Source organism: Tyto alba, unplaced genomic scaffold (genome assembly GCF_018691265.1).
Source record: "Tyto alba isolate M040663 unplaced genomic scaffold, T.alba_DEE_v4.0 Super-Scaffold_16, whole genome shotgun sequence".
NCBI lineage: Eukaryota > Metazoa > Chordata > Aves > Strigiformes > Tytonidae > Tyto > Tyto alba.
In genome coordinates this window covers 15,002,216-15,020,612 of record NW_024881278.1, presented here as the reverse complement: position 1 = coordinate 15,020,612, position 18,397 = coordinate 15,002,216, and the positions used below count along the sequence as shown (strand labels likewise).

Sequence of the window (18,397 nt, the reverse complement as noted above, 5' to 3'; positions counted from 1 at the left end):
ATACTTCAAAAGATTAGTGCTTGAAAAACTTAAATGTCTCTATGAGAGGTGATTGATACTACTCTACCCCATATCCAACCTATTAAAATCATGAGGCTGTAGAAAAATAGGAGCCTGAAGGGTTAGGTATAAATTTCATAATTACCCTTAAGGAAAGATTTGATCCTTTCTATTTAATAGTTTTCATTATCAAATGATTATTTCCTGAGATAGATAAAGGGTAGTTCCAAATAAAACCTCTCAGGGAAAGTACCAGGTTTTTTTTCTTAAAAGTATGTCCCTTAAGTTTAAGGGTTAACAAAGGTTATATGCAACCACCAGCTTCAGCTTCATTTTAAATGCAGAAAGCCTGTCTTAAATGGAGGAAGAGGGGTTGAATTTAATACAGAAAGTAGTTGAATGTTAGTGTAATGTAGAACAGCAGTGTGGCTAAGGGGTAACATTGTTAGATGGTCTAATAAAAACTTGACACTAAAATACCCAGAGTTAAATCTTAAGAGGAGACAAAAGTTTTAATGGTATCACAGTCAAGTAAAAACAAGTAAGTTGTCAAGGTCTACAGAAAGTTTCTACACTTAGTTTTTAAAGTACAAAATACAATAAATACATGAGGCTCTTTGTAAAAAGAGGAATCTAAAACTACAATGTCTGTTACAGCACATAATACTTTGAATACATGGAATTTCTAAGATGCTACAGCATTTCTAAAAGTTATTGCTTAATGGATTTGTCACAGGGTTGTCACTGTTCAGATGCACTTCGGTTTAGCTTCTTTAACAAACATTCTGCTTCCAACAATAAACATTTGGGTGCTGTGCACGTACTTTATTTTATTTTCTCCCATCTGGAAAAAAGCCTTGCGATAAATTTGGACAAAGCAAAGTTCTCTGTTTCATGATGATTCCCTCAATGGTAAATTGAAAAGGTCCTTGTATTTAATGCAGAAAACTGTGAAATTCTTTTCTGCCATGTTTGAAGAAATCAGAGTGGGTACTTGAACATAATGGCTTGCTTAGACCAAAGGCAGCAGAATTTCATTTGCTTGTAAGCATTATTTCATCTTGTAGAATGCCCTCATCCATTTGCTAATGCATCAATCCTTCATTTGTTTTCAAAGCACATTCTTCATAGCATTCAAATTACATTGTCATTTAAATAAGTCTCATGATATTGGAACCAACACAAAATGAATTTTTTTTTTTTGGTAAGTCATCCATGATTAGTACTTCAAGAATCTGGCTTCTGTACTATTTCATGCCAAGCTTCTTTGTCTAGGTTTAATCCTGGGATACAGCTGAGGGTAAAACAGAAATGAGATTTAAAATTTTAGTGCTTTAAAATGTTACTTTTTTTCTCTAAGAAGAAAGAAAAACCTTTCTTTGGTGCTACAATTGTAATGTAAACTCTAGTAGCAAAAGCATGGTTATAAACACACCCAGAGCACTAACAAATATAAATTTTGCATTCTTGGTCAAGCTTAAAAAAATACTAACCATGTCAATACAAGAGGAAGATACTGAACAGCACAAAATTCAGTACCTTCAGCTCTACTCAGATGGGGGGCTAGGAAAAGCATGTTGCTTTGTAAGTCAAGAGACTTGTGTGTTCGGTGAACTATAGGATATTTTTCCCTATTTTATCGATGGAAATAGAGAGGCATTAAAGTCTGTTTTGCTTTCTCGCTCTCTCTGCCTGCCAGCCTTTACATACCTATAACTTTGGGTAAGCTGGAAACACCTGGCTGCACAAGGACCCTGGAACTGTAGGAGCTGTGTTTTAGTTAGTGCACAGTGGGTGGCCAGTTAAACTCATTTAACCACCGGGCAGGAAATCAGTCCCTGTCACCCCGTGGCCCTTGAGCTGTGTGCTACTCTCCTGCTCTGGCTCCACACACAGAGGTACAACAGCGGCTGCCTCAGCCGCAGGGTGACAATTGATGGGGCACAGCACACAGCGCTGCCCCGATGCTTGGGAAGCTCTTGGCTCCCACTTGCAAAGGGCTGCAGGAACAACTACTGTTCTGCAAAGCATGGCTACTGGCATATAAAAATAGAAGGGTACACTTCAGTGCACTTAGGAAAGATGAATCCTCCATGCTTTAAGTGGCTATCCACGTCTACATTACATCCTGGGGTTTTTCAGTTAAAGTTCTCCTTAAAGATGCTCTCTTCTCTCTTCAACCAGACTCTTCTTTTTCATGGTCAGCTAATTGATTAGGAGACCAACACAACTTCACCCACAAAGTTTGTCTCAGCCTGCTATGATTTCGCTGCTAACAGAGATGAAGTCAGTCAACTGCAGTAGCAAAACACCTGATAGTGTTTAAAAGATTTTGTTTGGTATTAAGTCGTCAGTATTTTGACAGTATTATCTTATTTGCATTCAGTTTTAGAGCTCTCACAGCTTAGGGAGCTAGTGAGTCACTAAGGGTAGAGTACTGATGCATATAATTTCACCCTTGTTTTTATTCAGTGCACTTAACTGCAAAAGGATAAAGCAGCTGTGATAAAATTATAACTTAATGTAAGAATATATTAAACTACCAAACATTTTCCTCTGTGCTGAACATACTAGCCTAGATTTCAGCTGCTATATTAGGAGTCCAGTAATTGCTTTTGAGAATAACCAGAGAATACTTTGGTAGCAGTACTAGAACAACTGAACAGACACAAGAGTGTAACAGATAATACTGGGCTTGGGAGGTTTTCCCCAAAGGTTCTGTTCAGATTGTATTGTGTTTAGAAGGATGAGTTGTGATCCCTGGTATAAGCTGTGTTGCCTTGTGCTTTTTATTACAAAGCACAAGTGCTCCTAATGTTCTTACACACCTGTGCTCAGGCTGACTGTGCAAGCTTATGAAGAAGTAACACATGCATAATTCACCCTGGGGCAGGGAAAACCAAAAAAGCTGCCATTTCTGACCTTATTGTGCAGGGCCAATGCTGTTCTCAATTTAAAAATGTTTATGTTTGGAGAGAAAAAACTGAGCAGAAGTACCATGTTAGTGAGAATTTTGCCGTACGTTGTGGGTAGGCCTGACCTAAAAGTGATACAGAAATGAAAACTGATTCTGCATTAGATATGGTCACTCTACAAAATGTAACCAGTTTAAGAGTAAGGATTATCTGCACGAGGAAGGAGGTTCAGCCTCTTTCAAGCATCATACAATCAATCAGCTAAAATTCACAGCTGTTAAGTCTTTAGCCGTGGCAGAACCTCTTATCTCCAGCAGCAGGGCAACTGAATATGTAGATAAAAAGCTTAATGGAATTTTTATACATGTGTCCATCTGCTACAGTTTTCTAGCAACTCAGCCATGAGGAGAAATATGGGGGGCATCATTTGAAGTGTCTATTATTTGTACACAGTTGTTTTTAATAAAAGAGGTAGTACAGAAGGTGATGAGGAAAGGAGAGGCCATTCATTTAAGGCCTTTGTCGTATGGTTAAGTATTACTCAAGGAGCACAGGAGAAAGAGCCACCTTTATTTGGCAATGTGATCTCCTTTTCAACACTGGAAAAAAATAACCATAGATTTGAAGTGTTTGTCTTAAAACTCCCTGTGAAACCATCTCAGATCACAAGGTGCACTGTATACATCTGGACAAGGAAGGACTCATGACTCATTCGTCATACAAGTTGCAGTTCCTAAGGGCCTTTGTGGCTCTAAAAAGAGGGGAAACCCAGTTCTGTTCACATGCTCAACAAAACCTTATGCACACATCATGTTCAGATAAAGGTGTTTCCTTCTCTAAGATGGTGAGACAAGGTTAGTATTAGAACCTGCTATGTATAGCAGGGTGGTGATACATGTTGTTCTTTTACGTACCCATTAATATAAACCATGTTAGGTATCTAAATGGAGGGTGTTAACCCACTCTGCTAAGGTATTCAACTCCCCATATGAATACATGGAGAACGTCAACTCCTTTTTCTCTTGACTTTTGAAATTATACCTAACCTAGATGCATGAGAATAATGCTATATATACTCTACATAGCAGGGTAGGTATTTTTGGCTCTGGAAATACCAAGGACTCACCCCTAGCAGGTTGCGGGGAACGTAGCCTTCCTTGTCATTCAGCCGTGCCCACCACCACTCAATTTCATCTTCATCTTCCCGGCGCAAGATTGTCATGCAGTCTCCCTCTTTCATCGAGAGCTCATCGTCATTCTGAGCCTCATAATCCCAGAGTCCATAAATCACTCCTTTGTTCATTATCCCCATTTTCTCCTGGACTCCTGCAACATTAAAAATGGAGAGCAGCTCAATAAAATAAAATAAATAAAAAAACCCCACAAACAAACAAACAAAAAAAAACACACACAAAAAAAAAACAACAAAAAAAACCCCAACAGTTGGAAAAGCTGATGTAACAATCCAACACACAACTTCAATTCTTATCACACTTAGCATCTTGCTACCATAAGCCAACTGAAAGTCAGGCCTGGGAAGGTGGCATTGTGAAGCTGGCCCTTGAACACGGCAGACATTCCTTCCTTACAGTGTTCAAAAAAGACAAGATAAATGCAGAGAGGAGCACCAATTGATTAAAGGTTATGTTGTTGTGCTAGTGTTCACACTTCCTATATGTGCCAGAAACACCTGTTTGTACTCTTAGTTCATCAGTAATTTTTTTCTGTCAAAGGGAGACAGCAATACCTGTTTGTGTTGACCACCACTGTCATTTTGATACTTGAGGTGTCCTTCACCACCTACGTCACTTTATTTCAGACCTTTAAAACAAGTTGAATCTCAGACCTATACTTGAAAGATTTGTCTGCTACCTGCCAGCTGCTCTTGGTTAACTCAAACACTTATCTCAGCAGCTCTTAATTTCTGCCACTATTTTAATTATTTTTTAAACGCTGACTTCAGAAGCACAATTCTGTTAAATTGCTTCTGAACCTAGGTGTTTTGGAGTACATTCATAAGCCCTGCAGATGCGATTTAGAACTTGCTTATTTTACAGCTGTAGCCAAAGATGAAATACTATTCTTTCTGTACACATACCTTGTCTGGTTTGCTGCTTAGAAGCTGAGGTAACTTAACTGTTATACAAACTTTCTCTTAGGTAATTATTCAGTTTTAAAATACTGAATCCTACTGTGGTTTTTGTTTTGTTTTGTTATTGCCAGGAGCAATGAGTACATTGCACATTGTAACACAAAACTTGTCATTTCCCTTTCCATCTCTTACCTATTACAACCTATTATATGGGATTGTTACCTACGTCTGCTAAAGGAAGCACCTGCTCAAATCATGTTTTTTATTTCTGCATACCAGCTCATCATGTAAAAATAAATTACTTTCACTGCATGCTTAGTTCTGCTCTGAGAAACTCTTCCCTTGCTTTGCATTTTGTGTAATTAAAGGTTTGGCAAAAGCTGTGCTCTGCACCCATGTGGAAGTTAAGACTGAGCACTAAACATCAAAGCAGGCAGAAGTTCCACACAACGGATCTGGCCTTCTAAAAAAGTGCTAACAGTCACGCCAGGGTAGCAAGGCAAACATGCTCTTAGAGCACATGCATTAAATCTTAGAAAGTGAAAAATAATTAAGCAGCATTAGACTTGTCATTTAATCAATGCTAAAGGACTGGTGGCTTTATTTAAACCTGCCTGTACTTGTTGGTGATACTCAGTATTGTGCATCATTTACAACAAAAGGGGATTAGGTGAATCAATGAATTACACCAAGATTTTTTTACCTTACAGATAAGTCTCAAGAGCAAGGTTTTAATGAGGTATCTGTTCTGGAAACAGATACACATCCTCAAACTTCTTTTACAGCAATAAACATATTTAGCTAGTGATTTAATTTCTCACTACAACTATAGGCAATCAGAAACAGACCTAGCAAGAGGATTAATTCCTAATGGAACAATATGCAAAATATGATAGCTGAACAGCCAACGTATCAAGAGATACCTTAGTTTCAGTGGTTTCAATTTGGAAAAGCTGACAATAAGCCAAAGCCTTACAGCCTTTCAGGACCCATTGAAAAGTATCTCATAACACACACATACAAAAAAGAATCCCAAACCCAACAGAAAACAGAGTATAAAGTGAGACCACCAGATGGTGGGTCCAAAACACCCCACAAACAGAAACGTTTCTTCATGCTATGTATTATAAAGCCATGGAGCTCCTTCCCACAGGATCCTGTGGGCTGTTTACCTGAGTTTAAGAATTAGATAAATTCCAGAAAGAAATCTCTCAAGACCTTTTCAACACAAAGATACCATCTCTCAACTCATAATCAGAGTTAAAACCAGCAAGAAATGCTGGATAAGTACCATTATTTTTAATCTAGTCCTACAATCTTCCTTGGGCATTTGCTTTTGATGACCACCACTGGATTCTGGATATAAAACTAAATGAAACTTTGCTTAGCCCACAGATTTTGATGCTAGCTAAATAGGCTCCCTCCCTTCATAAGGAAAATGATATATTTGGCACCAAGAGATACATTTTTCAAGCTCAGTGAGGATAGCTGGACAGGCTGTTTTGAAATATGCTGGCTGAGCAGCTTACAGAAACTCAGATCTCACATGTTCCACAAAAACAGAAAGGCTGTATTACAGCTTTTCACACCATATTACATTGCTATTACTCTAACCTCTTACAGATAGATGACACTCCAGCTGGTAGGTACCTAGAGGACAAGCACTACATACAAAACATACAAAAATGTAATTTAAAACCTCATTACATACAAAACATACAGTAAAGTAATTTAAAACCTCATTGACTAATACTCATCACACCCTAGGGGGAATTCACCCTCTCCGTTAAAATAGTTTCCTTATAATCTTACTATTTGAATAAAATCTAAATTTAATATAGGATTTCTTTTCAAATGCAAGAGAAGAAAAAGGCTAGAAAGATAAAGTCAAATTCAGTGCTTACTAACCTTTATTAAGGCAGAAACCTGGCAATACCTTTCTTAGTTCTAAAGTGCACATTAGGAAATATTCCTTATTTAAAGACACCAGGTAGCAGATATGAACTGTCTACTGAGATATCCACACCACTTTTGGTTTTATGAAAAAAAAAAAAAAAAAGTACTTGCGTGTTAAGATTCACCTAATTGTCACCTCACACTAACGTATTTGATGATGCATGCTTTTAACTCATTTCAAGGTTTTTAATGTAGGGGAGCGTTTTGTTACTCAGATCCTCTCTACAGGTTCAATATTATAAGGTTAGTCTTGATGGACCTCATTTTGTGACAAGAAGCTGGCTAAAACCTCTCTCTTCCCGAGAGAAACTTGAGGCATGGGTACACAACTCCAGTGTGCAACTTACCGCTCCTCACCCAAAACCAGACCAAAAATGCCAGGTGAGTCCCTAGCACGCTCCAGAACTCGGGCGTTATCACCTACCATACAAGAACTGGGAGCACTGCGTGTAGCCTTCCTCCATTTCCTCACACTTGTCTGCAGCCGTCTGCATGTCACTGTAGGTCATCGCAAATACAGCTGCGCCTGACTCCACCAGGAACTTGCACACCTGCACGTTATTGCAGGATGCTGCACAGTGTAACGGGGTCCTGCAAGCCAGAAAGGAAAAGATAACATGTTACTTTTATTGCTCACAGCGGTGCTTACAGACTCCTAGGGGAAAACCACTTTTGTGTGTGACCTCCAGCAACCAGTACTGCATGGCTGCAGGCTTCCCACCAGAAACACTTAACCCAGGATTGTCAAGAGCAATTGCTTTTCACAGATAATGGGAGGTACCAAGAGCTGCTTGAGTCCTAAAGGTGGGTTTCCATATGGATCTCCAGTTACGCTACCTTCTTCTAATCCATTAACATTTTAAGAATATTCAATAAGGCAATTAAAAAAAAAAAAAAAAAAAAAAAAAAAATCGGTATTAAAACCACTCAGAAATCTTCCTGACATCATGCCTCTTACAATCTACAGAACTACTTCAAGACCAGACTTGGTGACAAGTGCAGGTAATTGAGACAACTACTGAGACTGAGGGATAACAAGCATCTTTATTCATTCTTGGGCCTTAGACACAGACAGAAATAGTGAAACTGCTGCCCTCTTCCCCCTGCCTTTTGTAAATAAGCTTTCTTAGGATTCGTAAGAAGGATTTGTAACCTATTATCAGTTACAAGCCCAGTTTGTAGGTTATGGTTTCCTATTTTGTTTTTAAGTTGTCCGAGTATGGGACACTGAACTGAGGAGTTTGCAGGGCTAGATACTGCCCAGAGCGTGTGTAAGCTACAGGTTCTCACAGAAAGTCAGCAAACAGCTCATTATGCATAAGCTGTCTTCCACATCTCAAAGAAACAGTTTCCTGAGAACTGTATCCACACTACTGGGCCTCAGATACACACTTTTTTCATATAGGGAATATTAACTTAATTTGCCTATTTTCTCCTCTGCACATTCTTATAGGATGCCCCACAGGGAACTGTTTCTGGTCTACTGTGGAAAAGTTGTTGTGAAAAGCTCTATAGGAGCAAATTGAGGAGCCTGTAGCAGCTCCCAAGCTGCAGCTCTCTTGCAGAGAGCATCTGTAAGGTGCCAGTTAAAGAAAGCCTTACCATCCATCGCTATCTGCAGCATTCACGTTCACGCCAAACTGCACCAGGAACTTCACAATTTCTGTGTGCCCAGCACACACAGCGTTGTGCAGTGCAGTAATCCCCTCATCATTGGGCATGCTAGGATCTTCGACCTATTCAGAAAGAAAAGGAGCCATTCCCATTCAGGTAAAACTCTCTAAAATAAACATCTCTTCACAAATAAAAATGAATCATCTTATTCTAGAATATGATTGAGCCATATTTCTGTGGATAGGAGCAACAGGCAGAAAACTACAGCAGTAATCAGACTCACATAGAAGCTTGCAGCCTCCTTTTAATAGCAAGAACCTAAAGTGGTTCAGAGAAATAATACCTTGATAACTTAGCAAAAGCATTTAAAACAAATTTCTGATATTCGCCTATTTAACTGCAAGCAAAATTCACATGGATTTCTCTTATCAAATTATATGATAACGTGCCAGGGGATAAAACATTGCATAAGAAATGAGGAAAAAGTTGTCCTGCAAATTTACAGTCTTGATGCTAAATACCCAGGGTGGATTTAGCACACTTAAAAATCAGCCTCCAAGTGGCTTTGTCCTGTTAGGACTTATCTCCTCAAGAGCAGATCTAGGTTGTGTACTGTTATTTTATCTTCCCAAGTCCAGAAAAGCTGAGACTTCCCAGTGTGAACCAGGATTGCTATTCTTTCTCATGCAAGTTTGCATCTGTACCTCATAAATTATTCTCTGCACAAGGTCAAACTCCCCCTCCAAAGATGAATCCAGAAGCAATGCGAGGGGATTGAATTTCACTCTCATTCCATGGCCAATTCTCTCAGAGCCAGTTTTACGCAAGTTCGTCCTCTTTCCCTGTGAAAAACATAACACAAGTTACAGACATTTTTTTCCTGGGAAGAAAAAGAATACAGAACTGCTTATTTGTGAATGACAGCAGAAATGACCAATTAAGATAGTGTTTCATATGAAATTTAGACCATTTTCCACCAATTCTCCAACACATTACAAATATAGTAGTTTAGGCATTTTATAAAAGATCTCTGCCTTTATCTCTTGGCAAGGTCACTATTCAAACCAAATACAGAAGTCACCTTGATCAAACACATCAACAAAATAATAAACTCCCAAATCCCTGAAGATTGGAAAAGAAATGCGCTTTTTTTTTTTTTTTTAATTCAGACCATTTCATATTAGCTCTTAAAGCTATTACACAAACCAAGTGGTACACTCCATGAAGTATGCTACTTTTTAAGCACCAATGTTAAGTTCCTAACGTTTTCCTAGGTTTAGCAGACGTTACCAGGAACTTAAACAGTTACGGAAAATGGTTTTGGAAAGAATGTAGAACTAAGTGTAGAAATGCTTTAGATGCTCCCAGTGATACTGGAAACCAAGTATTTCTATGGCTGAGTTTGTACTCTTTCCTTTATAGAATGCTTGCATTAGCTCAGCGCTCTCCCCAGCTGGCTGTGCAACAGTAATAAACACTATTCATAAGGGTATGTAAATTTCTGACAGATGTCCAGGCAAAGATGAATAGAAATGACTCATGTTTTGCAAGAGCAAACATGTGAAATTAAGATATATAAGAAGAGATTCCCAGAAAATAATCTTTTGCCTGTTGATTTATACATAATATCAAAAGTACAGGCTTTGTAAAGAAAGAGCCTGTCAGCACAACCCAAGTATTTAAATATGAAATCAAGAAGTTGGGCCGGTTTCTTCTCATTATCGTAGAATTATTACAAAACCAACCAGAAACGAGTTCTTACAATTTAGGAAATCCTACCACTCAAGTTTCCTTGTAAAAGGGAGCAAGGACAAAGCCTTGAAAACATGCAATGACTATTACATACAGAAATTACAAGGTTAAAAAGTATATTTAAAGCTTTTAACTCCTCTGCACTGATGTGATGGAGGAAGAAACACTTTCATGTATCAAATTATTAAAATTCTATTCATGATAGGTTTTAAAAGAAACTCTTTGAAGAACTGAAAGTAGTAAGCATTTCTGTTCTACAACAGTGAGATAACACCATACCACACACAAACTTCTACAACAAACAAGATGGTAAAATGCTGCATACCCTTAGCCCAAAGAGACTCCATTTTGATGCAACTTGAGAACTGACTGATGTTAAATCAGGGTCCACAGAAAAATTCAGAAAACATTTCAGAAGAAGAAATGCAAGCAGTTGATGTCTACAAATTAGTTTTTAAAGCAGAAACTAAAGAAGTCTGTTTATTGATATTTTTCAAGCAAGGCACTTTCAGATAAACAAATGCAATCCAGGATTAAGAAAATAACTTTCCATCTCATATCAGCCACTTGTGGGAAATGCTTGTGAAATCTGTATCTGTGCCTCAAAAAAAAATACCAACTTCAATTTCTCTTAAGAAGGAAGTATAGTTTGGATGTTGTAGGCAGACTTCTATAAGAAATGTTCTTTACAGCCCAGAAGAGTTTTACTATTTGTGTATCAAATTCCATTTGAAACTTTTCATCATGTCATTCACTCTAGAGACAACAGTCTTTTCATTACTGTCATTCACTCTGGAGATAAGAGCATCGCACAAATAGAACAGATACCCACAGAGAGACTTCTAGACTATTTGTGTGACTGTTCTCCCACATCTGCGTAAGCTCTAAAACACACAGGATTTATGGCAGACCTTGCAGTGGCTTATTGACAGGGCACCCAAGTTACAGGCTAACTAATACTTACAGGAGGCAAGGAAAACTGTCCAGTAACTTCAGGAGGCCTCATACTGAATGAGTCCTCTCCCAAACTCTCTGGTTCTCCTGATGGATAGGGAGGTGGTGGGTATGGAGGATATTCTTCCATGTATACCTCCAGCGGCAGGGAAGCTTCTAGGCTTGGTTCTTCCATTTTTGGCTGTGTGAGTTCATCACCATCTGATACTCCCTCAGGTACAGCGTCCAAAGCCACGGAGGGAAGAACAGCTTCGCTCTGATCTGCTGGCGTGTTTTCTGCTTCCTCAGCAATGGCCGGTTCTGGCAGAGAAGCAGCTGTTTCTTTTTCCGATTCTGCAGTTAGGTAAGGATTTGGGATTTCTGCTGGGATTTCAGGACTGGCAGCTGATGCCGTCTGTTTGGAGGGATGTGATGGAGCAGAGATAGTCTCCATTGCAGCCAGAGTGGTCCTCTGATACAACAGCTTCTGAATATTGGGGCCATTAGGTCCTTCTGGCTCAGTAATGGAGCTACGTTTCTTCAGTGGCCTGGGTGCATTGGACAGCTTTTTCCGTAGTGCTTCCAGATCAGCATCGCTCTGGTTGCGGTATGGATTGGATAAGAAAGGCAGCAATTTGGTCGGGCTAAGGGGACGGGGTATTCGCTCCGTTTCATGATTCTCGTGAGCAGAGGCTGTTGTTTCCATCTCGGGCTCCGGGCTGCCTGGCTTGCCTTGGAGGTTTGAGTAGACATTCTCAGTCTGCGGCAGCTGATTCTGTACACCAGCTCCTGCCATCACAGGCTTGCCATACACTGCGGAGCAGTTCAGGGAGGGATGGGGAAAAAACAAGTGTGAATATTTGATCAGCGAACCTAAAAAGAACATGCAACCTGATTCACCTATGTAGAGCAAAAAAGCAGAACTATATGCTCAACTGAACAGAATTAATCTGGTAACCATGTTTACCATTAGTTATCTTACAAACACAAGACAGATATTTCACACTTTGTTAATGCTGATGTACAGCACGTAAGATCCACCTAAAATTCTTATGGCTGCACTAACCTGCTTAATTCCCCTGAGGAACAGATTTATACCCACAGAGCAGGTGGAAAAGTACATTTATCTGAGGTTAATGAGGTCGGAAGAGAGGTAGAGTGCCACATGCTTACCGCTTGGGAAGTGTGGTCCTCTGGTCTGCGCCCTCGTCAAAGCGCTCTGCACTGCCTGCTGGAAGTTCTTCCCAGGGGTCTGCTGTTGCGTGTACATGCTGTAAATTGAACTTGCAGCCACAGTTTGAGGCTTTCGAAATGGTGGGAGTGAAGTCTCTTTGGACGGCTGAGGGGTAAAAGGTCTCACAGCTGCTGCTGGGGGACTCTCCTGTTTGGAAGAGGGAAGAATTTGGTCCTGGCTAGAGGAAGGACCTGCAGGAGGTACAGAAATTCTCTGCTGTATCTGCTGAGAAGGGTGGGAAGGCTGCTGTGCCGCTGGTTTTTGTTTGTTCCCCATAGTTACAATAGCCAAAGGCAGCTTCTGCAGGTTTCCATCCAGCTTAGTATCAGAAGATTGCAGATGACTGGCTTGACCAAAGTAAGGCAAGCTTATCTGTTTTGGTTTAGTGGGGACAGGTGGTGGTACCTTTGTTACATTTTTATTGGCTGTCTGAAAGACAAGAAAAAATTAATTAAGATTAAACAGCAAAACAAGTTTTAGGAGTTTTGCTGTCAAGGACCAAAGATCCTCAAAGAACAACACAGTATCTCGCATTTCTAATGCTGCTACAAAACTGTTTTACAACATGGTTGGAAACATGCACAGACTTCTTGAAACATGTTATCATCACAGTTGTTTATACTTTGAACACGTGTTCTTTAATTCTTTCTGTAGCAGCTATGTTTAAAACATCGAACAGTAGCAGGACACAGTAATTTCACTAGAGATAGCAGAGGCACGCAGCAGCATCTGTAGGCAAGAAGCTGGTTTTCCAACGGAGCACTTGTCATCCCCAGTTCTTCTACACTACCTCACCCCTACCTGATCAAATTGCACCCTTGTGCCAAGATTTAAGTGGGAAGTCTTGCTGCAAACATCTGAAGGACACTGCTGCATTAAACAGTGAAACAAGGGTGTATGTGATTTTAAAAACCTCCATGCAAATGCCTCTGAGCATATAATCTTTGGGAAAATAAAAATACATGCATACACACTAGTACAAGTAACAGTCACTTTTATATATTCAGTCAAAACGTAGATTTTCATCACAGTGACTGTATGGAATGATTTTGAGTTACCAACTGCCATCAAAAGCCTAAAAGGCATTTTTCCTTAGAAGTAATCTTTCAGAAGACGACCTAGGTACTTTCCAAAGAGCTTCCTGGAAGCAATATTTGAAAAGCTGTGTAGTAATCCCTGTCAGATGGAACGCAGTAGTTAGTTTCCCGCATACCTGTGCTTCTCGCAGGAGATCTTCACTGCTCTGGTTCTTTCTCAGTGTGCCCAGCCCAGCAGACTGGTCCACAGAATCAAACATTGAGAATGGACGCACTTTCTTCTCTTTCTCTCGTAAAAAAGTTTCTCCTTCAGCTGTTATTAGAGAGAGAGGAAGACTTAAAAGGGACAACAGAACTGTAGGAACAGAGTCCTCCTCTGCTGCACAATATTCAAGACAGTATATGCAAGGGATGCTTTTTGTATCCATCCTACCCTTGGTGCTAAGGACCCAAGGGCCTGCCAAATGCTGTATCTTGCAAATTAAACAGGAGCATGTATGAAGGCATTAGTATCTACTTCACCACCTGAAACAAGGTTGTTTGTTTTGTTTGTTTTGGGTTTTTTTTGTTTTTGTTTTGTTTTGGTTTGTTTTAAATCTGTGAAATACGATATTGAACCTTATGTGGTAATATTCTTGTTTATTTTTTTTTTGGTACTCTCAAATGAATTCTACATATTTACTGAAGCATTTAGAAGATTCTCCATATTTTAAGATAAGGCAAGCACATAAGAACATACCTTGTCCTTCACTAGTCACAATTCCTTTTCCTGAAGTCAAGGCTGATCCTTGACTAATATGATTGTCTGCATTTGAACTACTCCAGTCAGTGGCAGATGGGGAGGGTTTTGCACTGGGGACCACTGAACCTAGGAGAGAACAGTGGAACAGATTAAGCTAAAATAATGTTTTTATTGACTTATTTATTACAGGTGATTTTGTGGGGTTCTTTTAATAAGAGTTGGGTCTAGACAGTGTACAAGGATCATATACAGGTTAACGGCTATAAATACTATCACTTTAAATTTTTGCTCATTTGTTTGTTTTAAAAAGAGAATGTAAAACCAAGTTCAGAAACAACTATCAAAGCAGCAGCATAACTATTTGTCTTAGTGCATCTGCACTTAGAGCATTCAGACAAGAAACTTCTCTAGATTGACTTCTTTCCAGTTAGTAAGAAAATTTCCTTGGATATTTACAGTAAGTTAAAACCGACATGATGGTAAGAAGGGATGAGAAAAATATACTGTGCAAAGAAAAACATGAGGCCTTAAAGCATAAATAGATCCTGCCAGTGATATCCAAAACAGTGTAAAAAAAAAAAAAATCATCTTTATGTTCAACGTGCATATAGACACTGCTTTAAAGCTGATCTTTACATTCACTGGAGTAGACATCCAGTCTGCTTCAAAAATAACTAAGAAAATGCTTGCAATTTGCTATTAGTTTAAAAATTTCACCAAATTCTCTCTACTAAATTCTAAATTATCTAGTACAATAAGTAATATTAAATTTAAATAGTAAAGGTAAGCAGCAGAAGCAAAGTTTAATTCTGACAAAGTATCAGATACAACCTCTTTTAGGAAAGCAGTCGTTTTGCCAAAACGCTATAAAATAAGGACTGTTGTTTTAGTTCAAATAGCACACTACCACACATTCCTATTGCAAAAATTCAAATTTTGTGTGGACTAGAGCTAAAATTCCACTCCTGTGGTTTTAGGATCTACAAAGCAGATAAAATGGAACAGTTCCCCATTCTCCAGTACAGCAAGAGACACTTCAACCTTTTTTGTGTCATGGCTACTTTAATAATATCTGCCAGAACTGCAGATGGAGAGAGGGAGATAAATAAACAGAACTGTTCTACAAGCCCAGCCTCCATTTTTTCCTGTTTGAAAAGATCAGAGTTTTTTGCTCAGCTGAAAAGCGAGTCTTCTCCTCCCAAGATAGTGCAGAAGAAATAGCTGCAACTCTTTAGTTTCTCCAGACTTATACTCTTACAGAGCTGAACTGTATCTCATAGGAGAAAGCCACAGAGAAAAGCCAGGCAAATCTCTGTTAACACTCCTAGCAGGAGAGTCCAAGCCTCGCTTCAGGCGTTGGACTTGCATCTCTCCATGTTCCTACACCATCGACATGTCAGCAAGTTTATTGCTATTTCTGTGCTACAACCAACTGCCTCTTTTATAATATTTCTTGTAAATTTGGTTAATCCTTTACATGTGTCATTTCCAAAATGCATGACCAGAAAACTTGACTTTGCTAGTTTTTAAGTCCATGCACCAGGTTGTTACCATGTATGCCCCAAAAACTGCTTCTAGAAACCCAAATAAAAATTGTTGTATAGTTTTTAGGGAGTATTTTAAAATAAATAAATAAATCACTGGTTTACAGAAAAATTCTCCTCATCCTTAGATTGCTCACTAAGAGGATTACTTAATTCATAAAACGTTTATAAACACATAACACACTGAATCTTATGACCTCAGTGCTTATAAAATATATTAACTGAGACAGGAAAATTGCAAGCAATAAGACTGACATCTCAAGTAGTACTTTGCTTAAAAAAAAAAAATAAAATAGAGCTGGTAGATAAGACAACATTTCTGTAGAAGAAATATTAATTGTAATCCATTACCTGCAGGAGCTTTAGCTTGTAAACTGCTCCCAGCTCTCATGTTGGGCAGAGTTTGTGTTTTCAGCGGGCCATCAGGTACCTGCAAAGCTTGTGTCCCATCTGAAAATGCTGGTTTCACCAAAAGTTCAGGTCTGGAAGCAATACGTGGCATAGTAGAGGACTGGATATAAGGACCTACTGCTGCCACTCGACTTGGAGCTGAAGCCACTGGCTGGGGTAAATTCCCATCTGAAGAAACCTTTGGAGACAAAAAAAAAAAAAAAAAAAAAAAAAAAAAGGAAGAAAATTTAAAGATTGTTATGCGGCAGTATCCATCCATCAGAGTTTGAAGTAGAAATCAAAAAGGCTAAAACAATACTGCAATATTAAAAATGCTTTTTTAAAAAAGCTTTAAGAGATCTAAACATGAGGTAGTAATAGACAAAAAAAAAAAAACCACAACAGCATAAGAAGAGTTTTTGTCTGTAAAGAGTAAGTAGGTTAACACCAACATACCATGAAAAGTACTTTAATAATACAAGACTTCCACCACATATGGATAAGAATAAGTAGTCTAACGTCTGAACAGCCTTCCCCACAAGCAAGTTTTAACTTCAGACTGTATAGACCACAGATTAAATTAATTTTTTTGTTATTAAATATCCCACACTTACTGGTACATTCTCCTTCTGTTGCAGAGCTGCCTTTTTCTTCCACAGACGCTCTCGCAGCTCATTAACACGCTTATCCATGACTGCCACCTCCGAGTTGCGCTTGTTCAAACACTCCCTCTGTTGCTGCAGCTTGGCATTCTGCTCCTGGTTCAGTTTGTTCCTCAACTGAATAAATTCACAAAGCAGGGGGGGGAGGCGGCGAAAACAACAAAAAATCAAAACAAATTAACTTTCAGGATGGGCTGCAGGAAACAGTTACAAAGAGAAAAGCCGCCTAAAATGTCAAGTCATTCTGGCAAACTCAGATTATTTCCTCCAGAGAAAATTCTGGTTAGGGTCCAAATTTTGCAGAAAGGGAAGGTATATACACTGCGTGCTCCTTCCCGTTTACCTTGAAGCCAGTACAACTAACGCTCCCTCCTCAGCGTGCAGGCAGCCACACAGCTCTGTCAGCAACAGGAGCAATGGGATTTCTTTCCGACAAAGTAAGAAATGACCCAACCAACTTTTAGCCCTTAAGAGCTGTGGGTCACGAGCTGGCTCTCCATTACCTGCAGCTCCTTGTACAGGCGGTCAAGCTCAGCTACAGCCGACTGGTTGTCGTGGTAACCATCAATTCGGCCGTTCTTCAGCATCTCCAGTTGCCTGGTGAGTTCCTCTACCTTCGACACCGCCAGCACCAGCTCGCGCTGCTTTTGCTGGAACAGGCTGTTCATCTGTTCAATCTCCTCCACTGCAGAGGACGAGAGAACACAATAGCTGCCCTGAGAAACAGCCGAGCGTGGGCTGCTTCCAAGGCGGCAGTTCAGGGGACCGGGAGTGCCCTGCCGGCCTCCGGAGCGGCGCCGCACAGAGCCCGCAGCCCGCTGCTGCAAACTCATGGTCCCTGTCAAACAAGCTCTTCCTCAAAGTGTTCGTAAAAGCAAACGCGCTAGCAAGACTATGTAAATTCTGCCTACTCAGAGCACTGATGGGGAGGGGAAAAGGAACACTTTTTAACTTTCTGAAGTACGGAAACAAAACAAAACCACATTACCGGGCTGAATTTCATCTACAGAAGCCTAAATTCACTTAATGCTGAATTCTGCAGGAAGACACTCACTCAACCACAAGGCATATTTATGATGTTTGAAACTCTGAATTTAGGTTGTAGGAACTCAATGACAAAACACTTGAGCTGTTATATTAAACAAAGACTGAGAGGGCTTTTTAGGGTCTATTACAAACGACTGTCATCAGCTGCTCCCACTGCCAAAAGCTGTTGCATTATAGAACAAAGTTTAAGGAATCAGTAAGAGTTCAAGCAAGTACCAAGTCCAGACCTGCTGGGGAGGGTACAGGGAAACAGATACACATGTTCCAAGATATTTTATTAGTCTACTGTTCTATTACTTTAAAATTACATTTATTTTGTGCAAGAGAACCTAAGCAGAAAATGCTTTCTCCCCATAAGAAAACACTTTTGCTTTATCTGTAAAGCACCATGCTCCCTAATAAAACGATATATTTACATTTTACCTTAATAAACCAATACATTTTCATCTGAGTCCAGCTGGAAATGACAAGTTCTGTAC

General features: G+C 39.5%; 1 protein-coding gene across 4 annotated transcripts in view; it reads right to left on the bottom strand.

Moving 5' to 3' along the window:
• Positions 1-477: 477 nt before the first annotated feature.
• TP53BP2 (tumor protein p53 binding protein 2) overlaps positions 478-18,397 on the bottom strand; it is a 49,647-nt gene continuing 31,727 nt past the window's right edge. For all 4 annotated transcript variants that reach the window (XM_032989119.2, XM_032989120.2, XM_032989121.2 and 1 more), the window contains exons 7-18: positions 17,375-17,556; positions 16,824-16,988; positions 16,171-16,408; positions 14,273-14,401; positions 13,710-13,846; positions 12,436-12,925; positions 11,294-12,075; positions 9,282-9,419; positions 8,566-8,699; positions 7,388-7,554; positions 4,042-4,241; positions 478-1,294 (exon numbers count right to left, since the gene is read on the bottom strand). In XM_032989119.2, coding sequence (XP_032845010.2) covers positions 1,253-1,294; positions 4,042-4,241; positions 7,388-7,554; positions 8,566-8,699; positions 9,282-9,419; positions 11,294-12,075; positions 12,436-12,925; positions 13,710-13,846; positions 14,273-14,401; positions 16,171-16,408; positions 16,824-16,988; positions 17,375-17,556 — 2,804 coding nt within the window. In that variant the 3' untranslated portion in view covers positions 478-1,252. The remainder of the gene's footprint in view (positions 1,295-4,041; positions 4,242-7,387; positions 7,555-8,565; positions 8,700-9,281; positions 9,420-11,293; positions 12,076-12,435; positions 12,926-13,709; positions 13,847-14,272; positions 14,402-16,170; positions 16,409-16,823; positions 16,989-17,374; positions 17,557-18,397) is intronic.